This window comes from Dasypus novemcinctus, chromosome 9 (genome assembly GCF_030445035.2).
Source record: "Dasypus novemcinctus isolate mDasNov1 chromosome 9, mDasNov1.1.hap2, whole genome shotgun sequence".
Lineage (NCBI taxonomy): Eukaryota > Metazoa > Chordata > Mammalia > Cingulata > Dasypodidae > Dasypus > Dasypus novemcinctus.
This window is the reverse complement of record NC_080681.1, coordinates 24,005,778-24,030,640: the sequence shown is the minus strand read 5'-3', so window position 1 is coordinate 24,030,640 and position 24,863 is coordinate 24,005,778. Positions and strand designations below refer to the sequence as shown.

The 24,863-nt window shown below is 34.4% G+C and overlaps 1 protein-coding gene across 9 annotated transcripts in view; it reads left to right on the top strand.

The window, feature by feature from the left end:
* The window catches only part of SLC30A7 (solute carrier family 30 member 7), a 101,696-nt gene that overhangs the window by 25,150 nt on the left and 51,683 nt on the right, over positions 1-24,863 (top strand). For all 9 annotated transcript variants that reach the window (XR_011649616.1, XR_011649613.1, XR_011649612.1 and 6 more), the window contains exons 6-8: positions 11,948-12,091; positions 16,892-16,942; positions 19,607-19,742. Coding sequence is in view for 4 of the 9 variants with exons in the window: in XM_071217217.1 (XP_071073318.1) it covers positions 11,948-12,091; positions 16,892-16,942; positions 19,607-19,742 (331 nt within the window). In the remaining 5 variants the exon portion in view is untranslated. The remainder of the gene's footprint in view (positions 1-11,947; positions 12,092-16,891; positions 16,943-19,606; positions 19,743-24,863) is intronic.

The window sequence follows — 24,863 nt, the reverse complement described above, 5'->3', positions numbered from 1 at the left end:
TGCATCAGTTGAGAGGATCCTGTGATTTTTCTCCTTCAGTTTATTCATGTGGTTTATTATACTAGTTGATTTTCTTATGTTGAACCACCTTGCATACTTGGGATAAAATCTACACAATTGTGGTATATAATTCTTTTAGTGTGCTTCTTGATTTGGTTTGCAAGTATTTTGTTAAGGATTTTTGCATCTATGTTCATTAGAGATATTGGTCTCTAATTTTCTTTTTTCATAGTATATCAGTTTTTGGTATTAAGGTGATGTTGGTTTCAGAGAATGAGTTTGGTAATGTTATTTCCTGTTCTATTTTTTGAAAGAGCTTGAGCAAGATCGCTATTAGATTGTCTTTGAATGATTGGTAAAAATTTACCTGTCAAGCCATCTGGTCCTGGATTTTTCATATTTGAGAGGTTTTTGATGACTGTTTTAGTTTTTTCAGTAGTGGTTGGTTTGTTGAGGTCTTCTGTTTCCTCTTGGGTAAGTGTAGGTTGTTTGTGTTTTTTTCAGAGTTTGTCGATCTCATCTACATTGTCTAGTTTTTTGCTGTATAGTTTGTTCATCATATCCTCTTATGATATCTTGTTTCTGCCGAGCTAGTGGTAATGTCCTCATTTCTGATTTTATTTGTGTCTTCTCTCTTTCTTTTTTTGTCATTCTAGCTACAGGTTTGTCAATTTTGTTGATCTTCTACAAGAACCAACTTTTGTTTTTGTTGATTCTGTTGTTTATTTGTTCTCATTTCATTTATTTCTCCTATGGTCTTTATCATGTGATGCTTTGCTTTTCTCTTGCTGCTTTCAGAATCATCTTTTTTATCTCTGATAATTGTCATTCTGAATAGTAGGTGTCTCAGAGTAGGTCTGTTAGGGCTTATTCTGTTTGGGGTACATTGTTCTTCTTGGATGTTGACATTTATGTCTTTCATAAGGTTTTGGAAGTTTTAGTCATTATTTCCTCAAACATTCTTTCTGCCCCTTTTCCATTCTGTTCTCCTTTGGGGACACCAATAATGCATATGTTCGTGTGTTTCATATTGTCATTCAGTTCTCTGAAAACTTGTTCCTTTTTTTTTCCCTTTTTTTTTTTCTTTCTGTCTGTTCTTCTATCTTTCAAAATCAGATATTCTGTCCTTGAAATCACTAATTCTGTTTCGAGCAATTCAGATCTGCTCTTATATGCCTCTAAATCTCATCCATAATGGCTTTCATTCCCATAAGGTCTATTACTTTCCTTTGCAGACTTTCAGATTGTTCTTTATACTCATCAAGTGTCTTTTTAATATTGTTTATCTCTTTAGTCATATTTCCTTTCAATTCTTTGAATTGATTTAGGAGATTTGTGTGATTATCATTGATTAGTTGTCTTAAATCCTATATCTCTTCAGGATATTTGGTTTGTTCCTTTGACTGAGCTATCTCTTCCTGTTTCCTAGTATGGCTTATGATTTTTTGCTGATGTCTAGACATCTTAATGTGGATGAATTTACTCTGATGGTCAATTTTTCTCTTTCCTAGTGTTTTTTTTCTTTCACAGCTCTTATTTGATTTTTTTTGGTTTAGCTTATTCTAAGTCTTTAAAATTTGCCAGTTTAAGTTATCAAATTTAGACCAGGGAGTCACTAAGGGGTGTGTGTTTTCTCCCAAGGGCTTAAGTGGAACCTAAAAGCAGTTTTTCTTCATGCAGTTTCCTGACCAGCCAGCAGATGGCGCTTGTCGGTGAACCTTTCCACAGGAGGGGATCTTTCCGTCAGTCGCAGCTTTCCATTGTTTCTGGTCTGGCCAGAGCTTGAGATTCAGAGTAGGATCTGCTGCCCAATTCAGTGAAGAGAAACCTTCCAACTCACCCTCCCTCTTCCATTGTAACAGCTGACAGGGAGGAAGACATCTATCCCCCACCTCAGTCAGCTGCAGTGAGCCAGAGGATTTATCCAGATTTAATGTCTTGAGGGTAGAGGATGGGGGCTCTTCACAGCCACTGCAGGAGTTTGGTAACTCATGTTTGTTTTTTTGGGTTCTCCATCTCTATGCCCCTCACTTTTCTGGGAGTTGCACAGCACTGTCCTGGTCTGCTGACCCCTAAAACGGGTCCTTTGGATAACTTTTGGCCCTTTCTGTGTTGTTTTTGTGAGAGAGTTGAGCCTTGCCTGCCTATTCTAGTACCATATTCCCAGAACTCCTGGCCTTTCTTTTAACTTATGTAGGGGGTCATAATTTGGATGTAGGCTAGGTTTTTACTTTATACTTCATTTGGTATGCTTTCTGCTTTAAGATGGAATTTTCTATCCTAGGGCCATTTACATATTCTCATCTATTATAATACTTTTAGAAGTTTGGCTTGGTGGGCTCATCTATCTGGAATTTATTTTTGCTATGGAGTGAGATAATACTTATTTTTTTCCCTCTCAATATGACTAAGCAGTTTTCTAAGGACCATTAATTATTTGTCCTTTACCCCCACTCAACTAAAATGCCACTTTTGCCATATTAAAATGTTTTCTATATTGGTTATTGGGTTGGTTTCACTATGGCCATTCCATTGTCACACTTGAATGATTGTTGTTTGGTTTATATTTTAATATCTGATAATGCAGTCCCCTTTGTTTATTTTTATTTTCAAAGTTGTCTGGGCCCAGCTTGCCCTTTTTTTTTTTTGTCAAGTTCAATGAAAAATCTTTTTGAGATTTTGATTGAGAATTTCTGGTTTTTATGTTTAATTAGTTGGGAATTCACCTCATATTTTCTCATCTAGGGTTTATCCCCTTATATACTTTATTAAATTGACAGTTTTTCCATTTTATTTTATTTTGAAATACTTTCAAACTTAAAGGACAGTTACAAAAATAATGTAAAACCCATACAGAAAACGCCAACATTACCCCTACTCCCCCAGATACCCAGGTCCACCAGTTTTAATGTTTTGCCACATTTGCCATTCATTCTGTGTGTCTGTCTATCCATTTTTCCATTAGTCCATCTGTCTGTCCATCTATTTATTTAGCTCTCCATTTTCCGAACACTTGAGTATAGATTGTATACATCATGCTACTTGAATATTTAATATTGCCATGTGCATTTCCTAAGAACAAGATATTCAAGAAATTTAACATTGTGAGAAAGCTTACGGCCTCTATTCCAATTTTTAAAATATGTCTCAGTAATATTCCTTTGAATTTTCTTGTCCCTTGCTATTTCCCATCCAGGATCTTGCATTGCACTTAATTGTCATTGTTTATTTAGTTGCTCCTTCTTTTTTTAAATTGTGGGAACACATGTACAACTTAAACTTTACCATTTCAACCACTCCCATTAATAACATTTAGGGGATTAATCACATTCATGTTATTGTGGTACCCTTACCGCCTTTTACTACTAAAATTTTCCCATCTCCCCAAACACCCATTAGGTCATAGGTGTTTTAATAAAGATCTTTATATTTTTCATTTGGTTTATTTTTAGGTAGTTGACTATTCTTCTTGCTTGTCTTATTGCCTAGCTTGGACCTCAGCATAGTGTTAATCTGCAGTCCAGGATACAAACCATTGCTTTAATGGGGATTGCTTCTGATGTTTACCATTAGATATTGTTAAAACTGATATATACTGTCTACATCTGGTAAAACTTTTATCAAGTTAAGGACATTTCTTTTTATTCCTGTATCAGGATAATCATGTTTTTTCCTCCTTTAATATAGTTAATTTAAAGTTAGTAATTATATTAACAGGTTTTCTAATGAGGAACCATCCTTAAATATTGGGTTAAAACATATTCACAATTTTTAAGGTTGTATTAAGATATATTTCACATAACATAAAATTTACCTATTTAAAGTGTACAGTACAGTGATTTTTCATAAATTCACAAAATTGTGCAATCATCACAACAGTCTTAATTTCCTAACATTTTTAATACCTCAGAAAGAAGCCTCATACACATTAGTACTCATTCCTCATTCCTGCTACCCTCACCCCAGCCCCAGGCAACCAATAATCTACTTTCTGTTTCTGCGAAATTTGCCTCCCCTGGACAGTTCACCATAAATGGCATCATACAATATGTACTTCTTTCACTTAGCAAAATGCTTTCAAGGTTCATTCATGTTGTTGTATGTATCAGAACTTCATTCCTTTTTTTTTTAAGGAGGTACCAGGGATTGAACCTAGGACCTCACACATGGGAAGTAGGTGCTCAACCACTGAGCTTCATCTCTGCTCCCCAATGAGAGTTGGTTCTTTCATTTGTTTGTTTGTTTTGTTTTTAGGAGTTCCTGGGTATCGACCCTGTGACCTCAAACATAGGAAGCAGGTGTTCAACCATTTGAGCTACATCTACTCCCCACTTCATTCCTTTTTAAGACTGAATAATATTCTATTACTTACATATATCCCTTTTTAATTATCCATTTTCTTTGGATAATTAATGGGCATTGATGGGCATTTGGGTTATTTCCACATTTTACCTATTATGAATAGTTCTGTGAAGAGCATTTATGTGGATGTATGCTTTCAGTTCTGTTGGAAATATATCTAGGAATGTAATTGCTGGATCATATGGTAACTACATGTTTAACTCTTTCAGAAACTGCCAGACTGTTTTCTAAAGTAGCTGTACCATTTTACATTTATGCCAGCAGTTGTATGAGGGTTCCAATTTTTCCACATCCTTGCCAACATTTGTTATTGTCTGCCTTTTTGATTATATTAATAGTTATTCTACTGGGTGTAAAGTGGTTTCTCATTGTGGTGTTGATTTGAATTTACTTGACAACTTCTGATGTTGTGCTTCTTTTTACTTGCTCATTACACATTTGTATATCTTCTTTGGAGAAATTTCTTTTCAAATCTTTTGCTCCTTTATTAATTGGGTTATTTGTCATCTTGTTGAGTTGGAAGTGTTCTATATACATTCTGGATACAAGTCCCTTGTCAGCTATATGACTGCAAATGTTTTCTTTTCATTTCATTGTTGGTGTTCTTTGACACACAAAATTTTAAATTTTGATAAAGTACAGTATATCTAGTTTTTATTTTGTTGCTTGGGTTTTGTTGTACCCAAGAACCCATTACCTAACTCTAGGTCATGAATGTTTACTCTTAGATTTTCTTCTAAGAGTTTTATTGTTTTAGCTCTTACTTTTAAGCCTGCAGTCTATTTTGAATTTATTTTTGTGTATGGTGTGAGGTAGGGGTTAAAAATCATTAGCTTGCACAAATATCCATGTGGGCCAGCAAAATTTTATGAAAAGATTATTTTTCCCCCGTTGAATTGTCTCGGCATCATTGTCAAAACTCAGTTGATCATAATTGTGAGGGCTTATTTCTGGACTCTTAATTCTATTCCATTGATCTACATTTCTGTCCTTATGTCAGTACTATAATGTTTTGTTTAATATAGATTTGTAGTAAGTTTTGAAATGGGAAAAAATTGGAAAGTGTGAATCCTTCCACTTGGTTCTTTTTTTTTTTTTCCCCAAGATTGTTTTAGCTATTTTAGGTCCTTTGTATTTTTATATGAACTTTAGGATTGACTTGAAATTTCTCCAAAGAAGTCAACTGGGATTTTGATAGGGATTGTGTCAAATACGTAGATCAATTTGGAAAGTTTTGCTATTTTAATAATAGCAAGTCTTTTGAATCATTAATTTAAAAGAATTTAATTCTTCTTTAATTTCTTTTAACAATATTTTGTAGTTTTCAGAGTATAACTTTCATTTCCTTTGTTAAATTTATCCCTAGGCATTTTGTTTTTTTTGCTGTTTTTGTAATTGCCATTTTCTTAATTTTTGGATTGTTTGTTGCTAATGTATAGAAATACAGCTTATTTTTGTATTACTATATTCTACTACATTTCTCTGTTAGGTATGAGTTTTCATAAATGCCCATTATCAGGTTGAGGAAGTTCCCTTCTATTTCTCATTGTATTTTTAACATGAAAGGGTATTGGAGTTTTTCAAAAACTTTGTTCTACATGTGTTGCAATGATCATGTGTTTGTTTAAATCCTTTATTCTATTAAAATGGTATATTATATTGATTTTAGGGTGTTAAAACAACTTTGTATTCTTGAAATCCCACTTGGTTATAAGGTATAATCCTTTTTATATGTTGTTAGATTCAATTTGCTAATACTTCATTGAAATTTTTGTATGTATGTATATATGGGAAATTGGCCTATAGTTTTCTTTTGATGTTTTTACCTGGTTTGAGCTTTGTACAGTGAGTTGGGAAGTGTTCCTTCCTTTCCTTTTTCTTTCTTTTTATTGGAAGAATTTCTGAAGTACTGAATGTAATTCTTCTTTAAATGTCTGGTAGGATTTACCAGTAAGCCATGTGGGCCTGGGCTTCTCTTTGCTGTGCATTTTTAAATTACTAATTCAATCTCTTTGCTTGTTATGGTTGTATTCAGATTTTCTATTCTTCTGGAGACAGTTTAGATAGTTTATGTGTTTCTAGGAATTTGTCCATTTTCATTGAAGTTATCTAACTTGTTGGTATGAAGTTGTTCATAGTATTTCCTTTTAAACCTTTTCTTTCTGTAAATTCCATTGTGATGTACCTTCTTTTATTCCTTATTTTAGTAATTTGTGTCTTTTCAATTTTTTTCTTGTTCAGTCTAGATCAGGGATTCTTAACCATTTTTTTTTTTTTCCAATGGACCCCTTTGCCAGTCAGGTGAAATGGATACTACTGTAATTTATTTATTGCATACATTCATAAGTGAAAGAAATGCTAAATTTCAGTTTGAGGTCAGAGAAAAAGATAATAAGTTGGTTTTTTTCAATTCAAGCTCACAGACCCCATGAAGAGGTCCGTAGACCCCTGGTTAAGAACCCCTGGTCTAGATAAAGGTTTGTCAATTTCTTTAATCTTATCAAAGAACCAACTTTTGGCTTCATTGATTTTTCTCCACTGGTTTTCTGTGCTCTATTTCTTCTTTTTACTTCTGCTCTAATATTTATTACTTTATTCCTTTGGATTGCTTTGTGTTTTGTTTGGTCTTCTTTTTCTAATTTATTAAGGTGGAATGTTAGGTTTACTTAGATCTGTCATTTAAATGTGGTCATCACCGTAACTGTAATCCATAATTTTTGTATGTTATGTCTTTTTTTTATTCATCTCAAAGCATTTCGTAATTTCCCTTATAATTTCTTCTTTGACCTTTTGGTTCTTTAGGAGCATGTTATTTCTACATATTTGCGAAAATTTCCCCATATTTCTTCTGATGTTTTTCCTAGTTTAATTCCACTGTGGTCAGAAGACATGCTCATTATAATTTAAATATTTTTCAATTTATTGAGGTTTGTTTTATGGCCTGCCATTTGGTCTCTCCTGGAGAATGTTTCATGTGCACGTGATAAGAATATGTTTTCTATTGTTTGGGTGAAGCATTCTATAGATACCTGTTAGGACAAGTTCGTTTATAGTATTGTGCAAGTCTTGTCTTTCCTTGTTGATCTTCTGCTAAGTTTTTCAGTCCATTATTGAAAGTGGGTTATTAAAGATCCAATTATCATTGTTGAATTGTCTATTTTTCCATTCAATTCTGTCAGTTTTTGCTTCATTTATTTTGGAAACTTTGTTGTTAGGTACATATATGTTTATAATCATTATATCTTCCTTGACCTAGTTATCAGTAAAGATATTCTTCTTTGTCTCCACAACAGTTTTTGTCTAAAATTGTTATGGCTACTTCAGCTCTTTTTCAAAAAATGTATATATGGCATTTTTTTTCCTGCTGTTCGTCTCTTTGACTTTAAACTGTTTCTCTTTTAAACACAATATTGTTTCATAATTTTGTAATGCATTTTGATAATCTCTGCATTTTGATTGGGGTGTTTAAACCATTTTTTTAAACACAATTACTAGTCAGATAGGACTTACATGTGCCATTTTAATTTTTAAAAAAATATTTTCTGTCATTTTTGTTCTTCTATTCCTGGCTTTATTTTAAATAGATATTTTCTAGTGTACATTTTTAATTTTCTTATTTTGTTATTTACTATATATATTTTTGAGTTATTTTCTTAATGGTTGCCTTGGAAATTTCAAGCAGCATCTTAAAATGAATTTGTTCAGATTAATAATAAGTTAATCGTGTATAAAAACTTTGTTTTACTATACCTCTGTTCCCCCCACTCCTTTTTAATGTTATTGTCTAACAAATTACAGCTTTATATGTTAGAAGTCCATCACCACAGTTTTATAGTTATTGCTTAATGCAGTTGTACTTTAAAACAGAGGAAGTTACAAATAAAAATGTTTATATGCTCATTCATAGTATCAGTGTAGTTACTTTTAGCAGTTCTATCTTTTTTTTTTTGGTATATATTTGAGTTATCTTGTGTCCTTTCATTTCAGCTTAAAGGACTGTCTTTAATACTTCTTTCAGGGAAGGATTTGTTTATCTGCAAATTTCTTAATTTTTTCTTGGACTTTAAAGGTGAGCTTAGCTGGATACAGAATTCTTGGCTGACTGTTTTTCTTTCAACACTTTGAAGATGTCATCCCACCGTCTTTTGGCATCCATGGTTTATGTTAAGAAGTTGACTGTTCATCTTAATGAGATTCCCTTGTACAAATATTGTTTTCCTTGTTGCTTTCAAGATTTTCTCTTTGTGATTGACTTTCATCATTTTGGCTATAATGTGTGTGTGTGTGTGGCTCTGTTTGAGGTTATTCTACTTGGAGTTTGTTGAGCTTTTTGAAAGTGTCAATTAATATTTTTCATCAAATTTGAGAGGTTTTCTTCAATTTTCAATTTTCTTTTCTGCTTTTTCTTTCTCTTCTACTTTTGAGATTCCTATTATGCTTATGTTGTAATGCTTGATGTTTACACAGTTCTCTGCGGCGCTGATCATTTTTCTTCATTTTCTTTTCTTTCTCCTCCACAGTCTAGATAACATCTATTGACACATCTTCATGTTTATTGTTATTGCAGGTCACAAACTGTTGTTGAACCTCTGTAGTAAATTTGTATTTCAGTTGTTATACCCTTCAACTTCAAAATTTGTTTTGTTCTAATAATTTTTGTCTCTTTATTGATGTTTTTTTTTGGTGCATCATTATTATGTTCTTTGAACATATTTATTTTTTTAAAGATTTTATTTTATTTATTTCTCTCCCCTTCCTCCCCTCCACCCCAGTTGTCTATTCTCTGTATCCATTTGCTGCATGTTCTTCCATTTGTCCGCTTCTGTTGTTGTCAGCGGCACAGGAATCTGTGTCTCTTTTTGTTGCGTCATCTTGTTGTGTCAGCTCTCCGTGTGTGCAGTGCCATTCCTGGGCGGGCTGCACTTTCTTTCGCACTAGGCGGCTCTCCTTACGGGGCGCACTCCTTGCACGTGGGGCTTCCCTACGCGGGGGACACCCCTGTGTGGCAGGGCACTCCTTGCACGCATCAGCACTGCACGTGGGCCAGCTGCACATGGGTCAAGGAGGCCCGGGGTTTGAACCGTGGACCTCCCATGTGGTAGACGGACGCCCTATCCACTGGGTCAAGTCCGCTTCTTCTCAACATATTTATAATAGTTGATTTAAAGTCTTTGGTCTACTAAGTCCAAAATCTGGGCTCTCCCAGGGACATTTTCTTTTGGTTCCTTTTTTTTTTTTTTTTGGCCTGTTTATGGCTTACTTTCCTTCTTTGCGTGTCTTATAATTTTTGCTGAAAACACTTTAGACAATATATTGTAACAACTGGTATCAGATTATGTGCCTCCTCCCCCACACCGTTTGTTTGTTTTTGATGCTTTTGTTTCCGTTATTGTTTTCCTTGTTTTGTGACTTGCCTGAACTAATTCATTCGACCTCTCTTCCTTACAGTGTGTGGCCATTGAGTTCTCTGCTTGCATTTTTTTTACATGCATCTCAATTTCAAACTAGAATTTTAAAGTGGCACTTCAGCAAATTGTTTCTCACCTTCAGCAAATTGTTAATAGCTTGTGACTCTAGGGTAGTGTTCACAGAAAAGGTTTGAATTTTATCTACATATTAATCCGCATAAGGTTGTTTCATTATCCATTTACAAAATTAAAAATCAATGTCAATAAAAACAGATCACATAGGTATGTTTCCTTTCCATATCTGTACAATGAAGAACTTTTTCTGGTTGACTTTCATCGCCAGTTTTTTAAAAATTAACTTCATGGCCTGAGCCCTCAGGAAGGAACTTCATAGCCAACTGGCCTCTCAAAAGACAGCTATGCCTCATTCAAAATGAGGCTGTTATTTAGGAACATCAGTATCCTCATTAGACTTCATTCAACCCCAAGGATGCTTTCAGAAATGTCACATCTTTACTAATTTTCATCAAACATTCTTCCGCATTCTGCAACTTTGTTTTGCATCTATATATGCTAGCCACCAACTTTCAAGTCCCAAATGTAAAAGACCCTATTTTCATTTTTTAACTTGGCTTCCTGGGTATCACCCTGGACACCTGGATCAGTATGATTTAGTTGTCAGCCAATGGTTAGTCAGAAGATTTCCTTAAATACCTTACCTGTGTGTCGTCCACACTTTGTCAAGGGGATCTTTGTGAGAAGGCACACCTTAAAGCTAGACTGTTATAAGACTGCCTTGGCTTTCACTTTCTGCTTGTGCAGGGCCTCAAAATGAGCAAGCGATGAATGCATGGTGATCTCTCTTTACCCACGTCTTTCCTGCAAGTGTACAGCTTTTTAAGCCCCAGGAATACTTTGGAGGTTTTCAGCTTCCTATGGTTGTCTTGTCCTCAAGGATTTCCTTTTAAATTCCTTTCTAGGTTCTTGTTTGCTCCAACTGAAATCACAGTGTCAGGCAGCTGAGATACTCTAGGAATTCATTATTGTTTTGGTATTGCCCTTCTTCAGTCCAAGTTGAGCTGAGCTCTGAGTCTAATCACCACCACATTTTGAGAATAGAGATTTTTCCAGCAAACTGCAAAGTTGGACAATTATAGACTGTGCTCTGGTCTTTTTAGTGGATCTTTGAACATCTGGTCTCTTTGTTGACTGCAATATTGCTTTTGTTTTTGGCTACCTCATCCCTGACGTGGAGAGGGATTGGAAATGGGAAAAGCCCATGTTAAAATGTCACAGACTCCTGCTGTTTTACTAAGGTTCAGTAGTTTCTCTTGGATAGATGATTTTTCATTTTGTTCTGTGGCTTTGGGTAATTTGCCAGCTTTCTGAAATGGATGATTTTAAGTTGTTTTAGGAAAAGAGCCAGTTCACTGACGTTCTTGCTCCACCATTCTGGAAGTTGATCTCCCCATATTCATGATTTATTATTCATATAATACAGTGCTGGATTTGATTTACTGGTATTTAGAATTTTTATGAAGTGTTTATAAGTGATAGTTTCGAATTGGGTAACATCCAGTCTTTCTTTGTGCTTTGGAATAGCTCATATAAAATGGGACTTGTTTGTTTCTTGATGGCTTAGTGGTTTTTAGTTTGGCTATAGGGAGAGAATTCTGCATTATTTTGTTCTTGACTTTTGCTGTGGTTTCCACCTGATTTAATGTAATTTTACTGATCCTTGCCTTTACCAAATGCAGCAGCATCCCTGCTTCTGCCTCAATGTGACCATACCTACAACTATTTATTTTTGGTAATGTGTATAAAAGTACTTGCAAAGTTTTTGCCAAGATTTTTGGTCGTGTTATTAACAGTTTTATCCCCAGTGTCTGGAACATTGAATGAATGAAAAACATTATCTATTAATGTCAGTATTTCTGTGTACTTTGATTTTATTTTCATTTCCATAAGATCTATCATTTTCCTCAATGTTTTTGTTTCCTTACTGTGCTCAATAGTAGAACTAAGTATTGTTTAATTGAGTAATCCTTTAGAAAAGTAAATGGTTATTGAACTGAATCAGGTTTTAGAACTGATTCTTTTTACCTATATCAGTATTATTGTAGCCATTTATCTAATGTACTCTTATATACCTACTGTTCTAATACTGTGTTTTCTAGGTCATGGACACAGTCATTCCCTCTTTAATGGTGCCCTGGATCACGCACATAGCCATGGAGATCATTGCCACAGTCATGAATTGAAACATGGCACTGCACATAGCCATGACCATGCCCACGGACATGGGCACTTTCATTCTCATGGTAAGTACAGCAAAAGGCTTTCAGAGTGGATAGCCTTTGGAACACAAATTGTACAGATTTCTTTTCCTAGTTGAAATAGTCTTTAAAAGGATATTATAATGAACTACCTTTCTAATGAATCAGTCTAAATGGTTCCCAGGGCCAGTTCATTCTTTGAATTTCATGAAATTAACTCTGCATAAGGCAGTGGAGTAACGTTTTTCCAATGAGCATATTTGTAGTAAAATGCTACTATTTTAAGTGAGTGTCAGTGAATAAGGAATAATTGAATTTCAACAAATGAAAATAGTGATTTTATTTAGTCTAGGGCTATATAAGCTTATAAAAATACAATAGGGGTTTTAAATTTTCACATATTTATTGTTATTTTTGATGATTATCACCTGGTATTTCCTTCCCTCTTCCCTTAGAAATCTTTGTATGCTAACTTGTATAGCATTTGGTGCTAAGTTATCAGGTATTTATCAATTTAAATAAAAACTGTTTTATTTTAAAATTATATTTTTAAATTGTCTATTCAGGAAATTTCAGAATATAGATTAATAGACAGAAGCTGCTTAGGTGACAGATTTCAATTAACTTTAAATAGATTATATGCTTAATTATCTGTACTTGCCACAATAATAGACAGATTCCTAAAGCTTTATTTGGAAAAACAAAAGAGGCCTTGGAAACTATGCTCCTAATTTGTTTTAGTCTCTAAAATTTTACTGTATTTTTTTAGTAAGTTTTACACAGGCATGCTTTAAAATCTTGTTTTTCCAAGACTTCTTTGCTCATATGCATCCTAACATAATTTTGAAAAGCTGTGTATTCTCTCACATACTTTAAAGATGATTTCTAAAAATACTCTGTTATTCATTTAAATATCTGCAAAGAGTATAATTTCTGACACATTATAGGTAATGATATTTTTAGAATGAAATTTCCCCATTCTATTGAATTTATTCAGTGGACTCTGAATAGCTTAGTGATTTGACAACCACCCTCACCCATTTTAAACACTAAACAGCTGTAAATTTTTCATCATTGTGTTTCTTCCATTCCACTTCCTTTCTAGAATTTTATATTAATGGTCATATTTTTGTTACTTCTTTAAATGATCACGTTACACTTCTTGACAAAAAAATATTAAATTAAAATTCTTAATTTCCTGTGTCCATAAAACTAAGATAAGTATTAAAACATTTCTTCTTGATGGAGTTATTGCAATTATTACTAGTACAAAGTTAATAAAAATAATTCAAATTCAAATTTGATATGCAATTGTTAGCCATAAAAAAGCAATATACTATTTGAAATAAATATCTTATTTGTTTTCTCTCATTAGTTTATGGGTAAATGATACTTATTAGCTTTAGAAGATTTGGGGATCACTTCTATTACTATTTTTCATCCTTATAAATGTAAGAACTAAGAAACTGTAAGTAGAAGGAATTATTTTTATAGCACTTTCAGTCAATTCTTTGAACACCTTCAGAATTACATTCCATACCTAGCATCAAAGATTATTTCAATAATAATTCTATTAGCTGATTCCTACATTTTATTAAAAGCAAAGAATTGGAAAGCAAAGAATTGGAAACCACTTGACTTACAAAAGGATTTGTTGACCAGCCATTAGAATTATTATTTTCCTAATATTGCCACCAGTATTTGCAATTGACCACTTGTTAGTTGCCCCAGAATTTTTTTACACTCTGCCAATGCACTTTATTGAGATTCTAGATAGCTGTAATGTAGTCCTTTTTTGATTAAGGGAGAGAATGGGAGTAGAAAAGAAGAAATGACATCAGGACATTCATAAGCAGATCCGTTTTAGAAAAGCTTATTTTGAATTTTGAGAATCTAGAAACTGAATCCCTTAATTGTATTGCTTTTATTGATTAATTTAACTTAGGCACTTTACTTGTCTTTTCTTAAATTCTGAATAACTCTTTTATTTAATGGAAGCAATGATTGTGTTGCAAAATGTTTAAGTTGTCATAACTGTGGGATTCTAGAATTAACTTAGAGAATTTCAACTAATTGTTTATGATATTCCACAGAGACAAATTTGAAATTCAAAAGAGAAAGAATCATGTATTAATGTAATTACTTTTTTTTTTTTAAGATTTTTTTTTTTTTTTTAATTTAATTCCCCTCCCCTCCCCCGGTTGTCTGTTTTCTGTGTCTTTTTGCTGCGTCTTGTTTCTTTGTCCGCTTCTGTTGTCATCAGTGGCACGGGAAGTGTGGGCGGCGCCATTCCTGGGCAGGCTGCTCCCTCCTTCGCGCTGGGCAGCTCTCCTTATGGGTGCACTCCTTGCGCGTGGGGCTCCCCTACGCGGGGGACACCCCTGTGTGGCACTGCACTCCTTGCGCGCATCAGCACTGCGCATGGGCCAGCTCCACACGGGTCACGGAGGCCCGGGGCTTGAACCGCGGACCTCCCATGTGGTAGACGGACGCCCTAACCACTGGGCCAAAGTCTGTTTCCCTGTAATTACTTTTTATGGTCTTTCTCCTTCACTGGACTGTGAGTTCCATCCACTCAAGGACTTGTCTTATTGACTTTTTTATTGACAGATCCTGTCACAGTGCCTGGTACATCAAAGCAACTGATTAAACATTTTTTGGGTTCCTGAGTTTATAAATGCTATTACATTTGTTCTATGATTTTTAAAATGCTGAATAAATTTTCTCCAGCCCTCCCTCCATCCACTCCTCCCCTACCGTTCAGAAATAATAATAAAAAACAGAATTTAAATCTTACTTTTTTTTGTGATTGCTTGGGGATAGTATGCAGAATTTTTAAAACTTTACTAGAAAAGATAACATTTTGTGTTTTGGTTTTAATAAAATACTTTACATTTCTGTTTTGGTAGTCTGGGAACAAATGTTTAAAAAATTCAGGTGTATTTTTGGAGAATTCAACATATATTTATGGTAGCCTAATAATGTATTCCTGTAATAATAATAATCAGTTCTAATATATGAGAGTAGTTTTGAATGTTCATCATGTGCCAAACATGGTCTAAGTGCTTTAAATGTATTAACTTTTAAAATTCAACAGTCTAAAGAGGTGTCGGTGCTGCTTCTGTTTCCATTTTGCAAATGAGGAATTGAGGCATCATGAGATCATAAGAACTAGTATGCAGACACAGGGAATCTGACTCCAAAGCCTGTGCTCTTAAATGCTTTTCTGCCTTTAGTAGTATATAAGCCAATCAGGGGATACAAAAGTAGTAGTGCCAGGATTCCACTTGCCCATGAGACATTATAGTCTTACTGGGAAATACTGTGAGCTTTGTATTTATTGGAATGCTACAATGTGTGTAAAGCTCAGTATACTTAAAAAAAAAAAAAAGGCAAGGAAACCTGCTCAAATCTCAGTGACTTAGGCGGTAAAGGTTTATACCTTGCTCTTGGGTCAGTGGGGTGCAGGGTGGGGACTCTGTTCTTGATCCCAGCTCCTGTCCCTTGCGATCTAGAAACCTATCACTCTTAAGCCCTGTAAGCTTTCACTGGGTTCTCTGCATCAATCAGGAGGGAAAATATATAGAAGATCATGTGGGACATTCTTAGGAGCCTGCAAGAAGCTGCTTTGCATATTTCTTTGTCCATAACTCTGTCACATAGCACCACCTACCTCAAGGGAGCCTGGGAAAAATAGTTTAGGTGTATACCCAAGAGGAAGAAGAACTGGTCAGCAACTAGCCACTCTCTGCCACAGATGTCAAATTATTATATCCAAGAGTACTTCCAGATTTTATACATAGGTGAGATTTATGTTGTCTTATATAACTCTTACGTTAGTATAACAGAATATGTCTTCCAAAATAAAATGTCCAAAATGACTATCTGGACCTACCACCTATAGACAGAAGTCTCTTTTGGAGACTTCCTCTCTAGTGGCTTGATAGGAGCTACATTTTTAGAACAGTGTTTTTGACTCTCAGCAGAATTTTCAGGGTAATTTCTTCCTCCTCACACAGCAGTGCCATATCCACAAAGTCTTATGGTTTTATATGTCTTCTGGCATTGTTAACAGTGCTCTATCAAAATTATACAGGGAAAGTTATGTCAGCCCTTTGTGCTGGACTTAGAACCGTGATCCTAAGCAAGGTGTCTGTTAGTCACGTTCGTAGCGCTAGTCAGTCCTACTGATGATCTGCGTAAACCATTGTTGCTGATCTTTTACCTCATATACCTATATTTTCTGCTTCAGTGTTAAAGCTGATTCAGTAATCTTCAAGCATTTAAGTATAGCAATTACAGTATTTTTTCATCTTTTCATCAAAAAGGCAAAAATGGAAAAAGTTGTTTTTGTTGTTTTTTTTATCCTTTCTGTTTGAAAAGCTTGGCTTATCCATTTAGAATCTATTGGAAGCTACTTAACTGTTTGTGAGTCAGGTTATCTTGGATTCTGTCTTGGCTTCATTTCCTTCTTATAATTTCAAGTAGTGATTTGGTTTTCTTTGAATTTTCGCATTGTAAAATGAGCATAGCAAGCTATATTAGAAGATATTTTCTGAATATTAGAGAGCTTTCCTATTGCTTTTAATTTACTGTGCTTTCTACCAGACTGCCTAATGTAAGTAATTTCCTAAATACTCTGTATCCATGATGTATTTTGAAATTGCCCATGTTTATCTCCATTAAATTGCATATTAAATTTTAAAAATAATTTTGTAGGTCTGACGTGGCAATATAGTCATGCATCCTTCATGATACATTTGAATGAAAAGTACTCTGAAATGCACAAATTTGAATGAGGAATTGAAGAAATGTTTTAAAATAATTTAACTTAACTCTCTACAGATGTTCCCTCCTTAAAAGAAACAACAGGACCCAGCAGACAGATTTTACAAGGTATGAGAATCAATTTGTATGGCTTTTTTTGCACTTTATGAAACCAATTTCATAGTTTTGAGCTGTCAAAAGTTTTCCTTTAATAAAAATATGTAACTTAGTATTTGTGTTTAAAATTTAAACCCATCTAGAGATTATTTTATGTACAGTGTTTGGAATATCAGCGGACATTCTTTTGATTGTCAGATGACTGTTTTCTTAGCACTGTTATATCCAATGCTATAAATTGGCCTTGATAATAAAATTTATTTATAATTTTAGAAATCCTCACAAGTTGGGAGGAGGGAGTTAGATGACTTCCTAATTATCTTTTATACAAGCTATTATGAAAATTAGTTTATACTTCTGCGTCTACATCAGTTTATGGTGGCCAAAGCAGCCCAGTAGATAGCTATGACAGGTAGGTATTAAAAGTTTCTTGCAGAATGACCAGGCAGATACTCAAACACATGAAAAACCATGAGTTAGCTGAAATTTTCAATTACTTGTATCTCGTTTCTTGGGCAGTTAAAATATCTGTGTACCACCAAGTCTTTTGTTGAGCCTTTCAACATTTATTTAAAAGAAACATATTAGTTTAGATTTTTTTCTTTAGTGATATTTCTTTTTAAAGAGTTACTTGGAACTAAGAAGAACTTAGTAGTTAATGATGCTAATAAACTAGTTTTTAGGTCAGCAAATAAGTTGTAGCTAGGGACTTTCCAATCTAAGGAAAATAAAGAATAAATGATTCTTAAAAATTTCTTTTTCCTTTCAGTGGGTTAAGCTATTTATTTTATTTTCATTTCTGATTCTATTAAAACACTAAAGAATATAAAGGTCTAAAAAGCATTTGTCTCTTAAGAATTTGTAGCTTAAACTTTCCTCTGTATTTTTTTGTATTATTTTTAAATCTTAAAGTGGTCCCAACACCTACTAATCTGTTTAATTCTTTGCTCTTCGAAATATTCACCCTAAAGAATATTTTTTATAAGTAAGTTTCTGACATATTTTCTCATAGAAAAATTTCTTTTAAGAGTCATTAGTTTTTTGAAGAATTGTTCATTATAAAGGTTAAACTCTATACAAATGAAAAAGAATATCTAATACTGAAGGATAAGTTATATTTGGTATCAAACTTGAAATAGAATTCTATTGTAGCAGGTGAATTGAGGCATAGTTTCTTAGAGCACATTAAAATTCAATTCGACTTACTAATAGTTTTTAAATTATTAGGAAGAATTTTCAAGTTTAAGTAAATCTCTATTTCTACACCTAAAATAATTTTGGTTTACCTTTCATTATCCAATGCTTAATAATAATAATAAAAATTCTAAAATTAAAACATGCTTTTTATACTCTGTTTCTTTTCAGTCATGGTAGTTCATGCTATTGAAGAATATTCTGTTTTTAGCAAAACATAGTCGAAGTCTGTTTGAGACAGTGTTTTGCTATGCATTAAATTTTACATATAAAATATCTAAATGCTGAATAATTGATAATGTCCTTCTCGAGTGTTTTTTTTTTAAAGGATGGTATAATTCTTGATATTATTAATGAGCTTTCCAGATAATATCATTTATTAAATTAATAGTATATCTAGGTTCTTGGGCAATTAGAATATCAGTTTAATATTCTACCAAATTAATATTTAATTAAATATTTAAAGTTCAAAATGTGCTTATATCCAATTTTAAATATTCAAATACATGTTTTCTTTCAAACTGTCTGTGAGCTTAGTATATAACTTTATGTAACAAAAATTTAGGGTAATTAATAAATATAACAGTATTAGTAGAGTTGGTGTCCATAGGAAATTCTAGTCTCAAGAATGGTAATTATTTTAACTACCAGCAGAGGGCACTGTGTGTACATTTATTTTTTATGAACTTAATGTTTTCTTGACCAGTTCTTTTAGCCTACTGCAGTTTTCTTCCCCTAACAAATTAATTTTTTAAATGATTTATTTATATTATTTCTCTTCCCTTCCCCCCCTCCCCACTTGTCTGTTCTCTGTGTCTATTTGCTGTATGTTCTTCTTTGTCCACTTCTGTTGTTGTCAGTGGCACGGGAATCTGTTTCTTTTTGTTGCATCATTTTGTTGTGTCAGCTTGCCATGTGTGCAACACCATTCCTGGGCAGGCTGAACTTTCTTTCGTGCTGGGCGGCTCTCCTTACGGGGCACACTCCTTGCGTGTGGGGCTCCCCTACGTGGGGACACCCCTGCGTGGCACAGCACTCCTTGCGCACATCAGCACTGCGCATGGGCCAGCTCCACACGGGTCAAGGAGGCCCGGGGTTTGCACTGCGGACCTCCCATGTGGTATATAGACGCCCTAACCACTGGGCCAAGTCCGCTTCCCCAAATTAATTTTTGAACTCTAACCAGAGAGATAAATGTGCACAATGTTTAAAATCAGGTCATTTCTCTACTTCATTTACATTATACCAAAATATTAAGTACCATAATGCGCAAATGTACTTTACAAGTCAGATAATTAACTCCTGCTGGTTTGAAAAAGGAAAGATTATTGCAGTTCATAAAGGTATTGCTACATAGTGACTATGTGAATACATTCTGATTTTCGAATTGATATGTAGTTTTTATAGACATAAAATTAAGAATATAGTTTGTATTTTAAATTGTTCAGAAGATATTTGATCTTGATTATGCTTTATTTCTAGGTGTATTTTTACACATTCTAGCAGATACACTTGGGAGTATTGGTGTAATTGCATCTGCCATAATGATGCAGAATTTTGGTCTGATGATAGCAGATCCAATCTGTTCAATCCTCATAGCCATGCTTATAGTTATAAGGTAAGTTTTAGGATGTTATTTTAAATTATTAAAGAGATAGGTGATAAATATGCTTCTTAAATTGCATATCTAACTCATTAGTATTCATTAGTATTTTGGTTTTGTTTTGATCCTTTGCAGATTCCTGCATAAATTATTTCTTTTTTCATTATCCTGGTTTTTTTTTTTTTTTTGTTTCCTTCTGTGACTACCATTTATTTCTTGCCTAGAGTTTGATGTTTCTTTTCGATATTTGGCAATTAAGTTTTTTGGTCCATAATTCAAATCAATAGTAATTTTCTTGAATCCAGTGCTTTATGTATGGAGTAGAACATTGGAAGTATGAAGTATATTAATTATAGCTAGAATCTTATTATTTTGGCTTTGTGTGTTGTACTATCAAATGCAAAAAAATATCCAAAATCCCCTCTGCTAAAGCTATGTTTAATTTATAAAAGCACATTACCATTTTAGAAGTTTGTAAAAATGTTTTCTAAAGTATGTTTATTTCTGACTCTCAAGTAAGATAATATTACTGAGGAAGGGTCTGTCTCTTAGGTCTTTACCTCTCTATTGCCTCCCATAGTGCCAATGTATATGTAAAGGATGTGAATGTGGTTTCTGAATAAAAGTTTGCTGAATTAGATTGTATAGTTATCACTTGTTTATCTCACTCTAAGATAGTTTATTAACTTAATTTTTTTTAAAATCGTAAGATAATAGGTACTTTTAAATCTTCAATTATTTAAAAGTATACTTATATATATTTTTCTATTGATTTGCTTTTTTCTATCCATATGATTTTACTGTCAGTAAAACTGCTTTTGCAATGATAACAAAGACCTGCTAGAGGGCAGACTGTGGTAATTTTTATAGCTTATAATTTAATAGAAGAGATTTGTTTAATAGATTACAATGAATTATAATCTGATAAAATCAGTCATAAATGCACATTTTAAAGCTTTTGACTAAAGATAGGCTATACATTTTAAATATGTAGATTATTCTTTTTAATTTTTTTATATTATTTGTATTAGGAAGAAACTTTGCTTTCTAAAAGCCTTTCATAAAGTTTGGGATGGCTTTTCTTCATCTTTGGAATTCTTATTATTCTTCCTTTTAAAAGTCCAGCTCAAGTGTTACATACTAAATCTAACAGTAGATTTAGTAACTGTATGTGTCCTTTCAGTGTTCATTATTTTCAGTTTTGTATTATAGTTCTTATTGCTTTTAAAACTTCTTAAAGTAGGATCTTAATATTCACTTTTCTTTATCTCTACTGTTACTACTCTAATTTTGGTCACTATTACTTCTTGCTTGCAAGGTTATAAAAACCTCCAAGTTGGCCTCTCTGTCTCTAAAGTCTTTTCTTACACAGTGGCCAAAATGATCTTTCTTAATGAGGATTATATTATATATAAAAACTTATTTTGCTTTAAACTCCATTATTAGCTCTTTGATACCCTCAGAATGATGTATGAACTCCTTAATGGGGCTTCATGATACTACCCCAGTTTACCTCTTTAGTTTCTCCTCACCACTTCTCAATTTATACTCTGTTCTCTGGCCTTTCATTCCCTGAACATATTTGAGTTCTCTGGATTCTGGGCTTTGTTCATATTTTGTCTGTGCAAAATACTCTTACATAACCTGTCCTTTTCCCTCTCTTGCCCACCTCTTTTCTCCTTCCCTTGCCCCCCCCTCCTTGCCCCCCTCTCCTTGCCCCCCCCCACGTGCATATATCCGTACATAATGTGTCTTTCAGATCAGATTTCAGTTTAAATGGCAGTTCCTTAAGGAAGCTTTTTCTGATTCTTCACTTCCCAGGTTGGGTTAAGTATGCCCTGTAGCACCTTGTCCTGTTCCTTTCATCTTTTTACTTACTGTGTTAAAGTAGCCTATTTCATTGTCTCTCTTAGGCTTCTTGAGGGCATACTAAAGGCAGCACCACACTGGGCCTGGCAAAAAACTGGTACACAGCACATATTTGAGTCAAAATTAGTTTCATGTGTTTTTAACCTCAGAGAGTTCCTTTTTCTGTTTCCAAACAAAGAATTCTTATTCAGTTCTATTCCCATTCAGTTATTCCACAAATATGAATAAATAAAAATAGAGAGAGAGAAAACTTTTTTTACTGAAATATAGCACATTTAAAAACTGCACATAATCATATGCAATAAATATTAAGTAGGGTGGTAAAACATTTATCTGGACAGAGGGTGGTGAAGAAGAGAAGATCCTTACTGTTTTGATCTTACATTATAGTAGGAGAGAGAGACAACAGACAAATTCACAAAAAGACCACTCAAATACCATGTGTTGTTTGTGTTGCATAGAGGCTTAAAGTAGGGTGTGAGATAGTGACTGAGCTGCCACTTTAGATTGTAATGTGATAAGGGAAGACTTCCAAGCAGGTACCATTTAGACAGAGATCTGAGCAGTCACAAAAGAGCCTGTCAGAGGAAGAGCATTCTGATTCAGGGACCAGTTCATGGGAAAGCCCTGTAGTGAAAACAGCCTTACCACTGAAGGGAGGCCAGCATGACTGAAGGCATACGAAGAAAGGGGAAAGTGTTTTGAGATAAAGTAGAAGAGATAGACTGGGAAAAATTAGCCATGATTAGGACTTTGTATTTTATTCCAGGTGCAGTGGGAAGCCATAGGGGAGTGGCATTATTTGATTTATATATATTTTAAATGCTGGCTTCTGTGGGTAATGGACTGTGAGGGGGAAGAGTACAAACAGGCAGACCAGCTAGAAAGCTACTACAGTGCGGCAAGAGAAAGAGGTGATGGTGGCTTGGCCTGAGGTGCTAATCCTGAGCATGGGGAGACACAGATAAGTTAGAAAATGTTTCTTGGGCTGGGGCGGGGGTAGGAGGGAGCAAGGGGGGAGGTTTGAGCAAATGAGATTTGCTTGTGGCTATGAACCCAGAGGGTCAGGTGAGTGAAGGGGTAATTAAGGATAATTCCTAATTTTTCATCTTTACCCAGGTCCTGTTGACCTATTTATAAAAGTTTTCTTCTGTATTTTATATAAATATATAGTTTCAGGTTCATATAATTTGATTTCTTTTCATTATTGTTAAATTCCAGTATTTTTATTTACTCTTTTTTCTGTTAAAGTAGTACATACTGATTATAAATGAATTCAGACATTGCTGAAATGTATAACTTATCTGTTGAAATGTTCTCATAATCCCACCCCTTGGAGATAACTATAAAACTTTAATGTATTTTAAAGTCATTCAGTAATTGATTGAGTGCCTACTCTGCCAGGTAATAAACAACATAATCAAATACACTACCCTCACAGAGCTTACATTCTAACAGGAGAGACAGTTGATAAAGCAAATGAACGTATCAGTAAGTAATGTCATGTCAGGTGGCAGTATATGCTATGAATCATGGTAAGGGGATGCCATTTTAGAAGGACTTGGGAATGTCTGTGGATGAAGTTAACATCTGAGCAGAGATCTGAATGGTGAAGAAGTCGGGCAAGGGACTATTCAGAGGAAAAACAGTTCTGGTAAAGGAAACTTCATGTGTAAACACAGAGGCAGGAATGGGCCTGGCATGTGTGGAACAGCAAGAAGGGCAGTGTAATGAACAGGGCAGAGAATGCTAGATACATCTCTAGAGTTCAGGGCAGTGGTTGGGGTTTGTTTGGTGTTTGTATGGTTGTTAAAGCCATGAGATTGGATGCCTTCACCCAGAGAATGAGCACAGACAGAAAGGAGAAGAGGTCTGAGGACTGAGCACTGGTGAAGGTAGAAAAAGGAGGCCGCTCTGGCAAAGAAAGATGCAAGCACATGTTGTTTTACAAGTCATATAAAGAAAGTGTTTCAAAAAGAAAGGAGGCAGCCTTGTTAAATGCTGCTGGGACTGATAACTGGTAATTTAGACGTAAGTCGTTTCAGAAGAGTGATGAGAATAAGCTTGATTGAAGTAGCTTCAAGAGAGAATGAGAGGGGAGGAAATGGAGATAGCAAGTATAGTCAACTCTTCCAAGGCCTTCTGCTTATGTAAAGTTGAAAAGAAATAATACCTGAAGCTGGGTATTTGGTCAAGAGAGGGTTTTTTTTTTTTTTTAATGACTACTGTTTTTGCTTTTGAAGATAGAAGCTGTGGAAAAATTGATGATGTATGAGAGAGGGAGGATAATTACAGTAGCCTGATCAGAGTAGCTTCAAGAGAGACTGAGAGGGAGGAAATGGAGACAGCAAGTATCATCAACTCTTTCAAGGCCTTTATCTGTAAAGCAGAACAGTGTCATTGCCTGTCAGTATTGAGGTCCCACTTTGAGGTTTGTGGTCATGAATTTAAAGTGAAAACAACCAGCACAGTTGTGTTTTTCCCATCTTGGTAAAATGTATGGGATAGACAGAGAATTGGGTTTAATGGGTTTAGGGTTTTGGCAGGTGAGTACTGACAGAGGGGAGAAAGAAGTAAAGTGGGGATTACAGTGGTGAGAAGTAAAGGTTTAAGGGTAATGATAGATATGAAAAAAAGTGATAGAGCCAGCAGTTTGAAGGTTCTATTTAGGGAGAAGGGTTACAGTCAGGTGTAAGGGAGTCATCTAGAAGTAGAAAGGGTTGTTCAGATTGTGAGATGCTTGAAATTGAGATCTGAAGGTCTAAGAGTGGGTATCTGAGATGGGATGAAGGATAAAATCATATAGAGGCCAAGTGTCTGAGTAGATTGTCCACATGGGTATTTAACTCAAAAGTAAGGGAGGCTTTAGAGGGTGGAAAGATGTTGCTAAACTCTTTAGTGACTAAAGGGGACCTAACAAGAGTTTCATCATTGGCATCAAGGTTGGGTAGAAGGTAGACTAATCTGATGGCATGGGCCCTAAAGGAACTCTTTTGGCAGGAGGTAGAACAGTGATATGGAATTAATAGCAATAAGCAAGGAGGATAATTACTTCACTACAAGACTCACTTGTACCTAGAGTGTGGGAGAGAAAACAGCACTCCTGGGCGGCACTGGGGGGAAAACTGTGTCCTCAGGTGATAGTTTTCAGTAGATCAAAATCGTGCTGTGAATATTCAGAGAAGAGGCTATGGGTTTAATGAAAATTGCGTATTTAAAAGTAGCTATTTTTTAACTATGAAAACAAAGAAACCTGGTAATGTATAT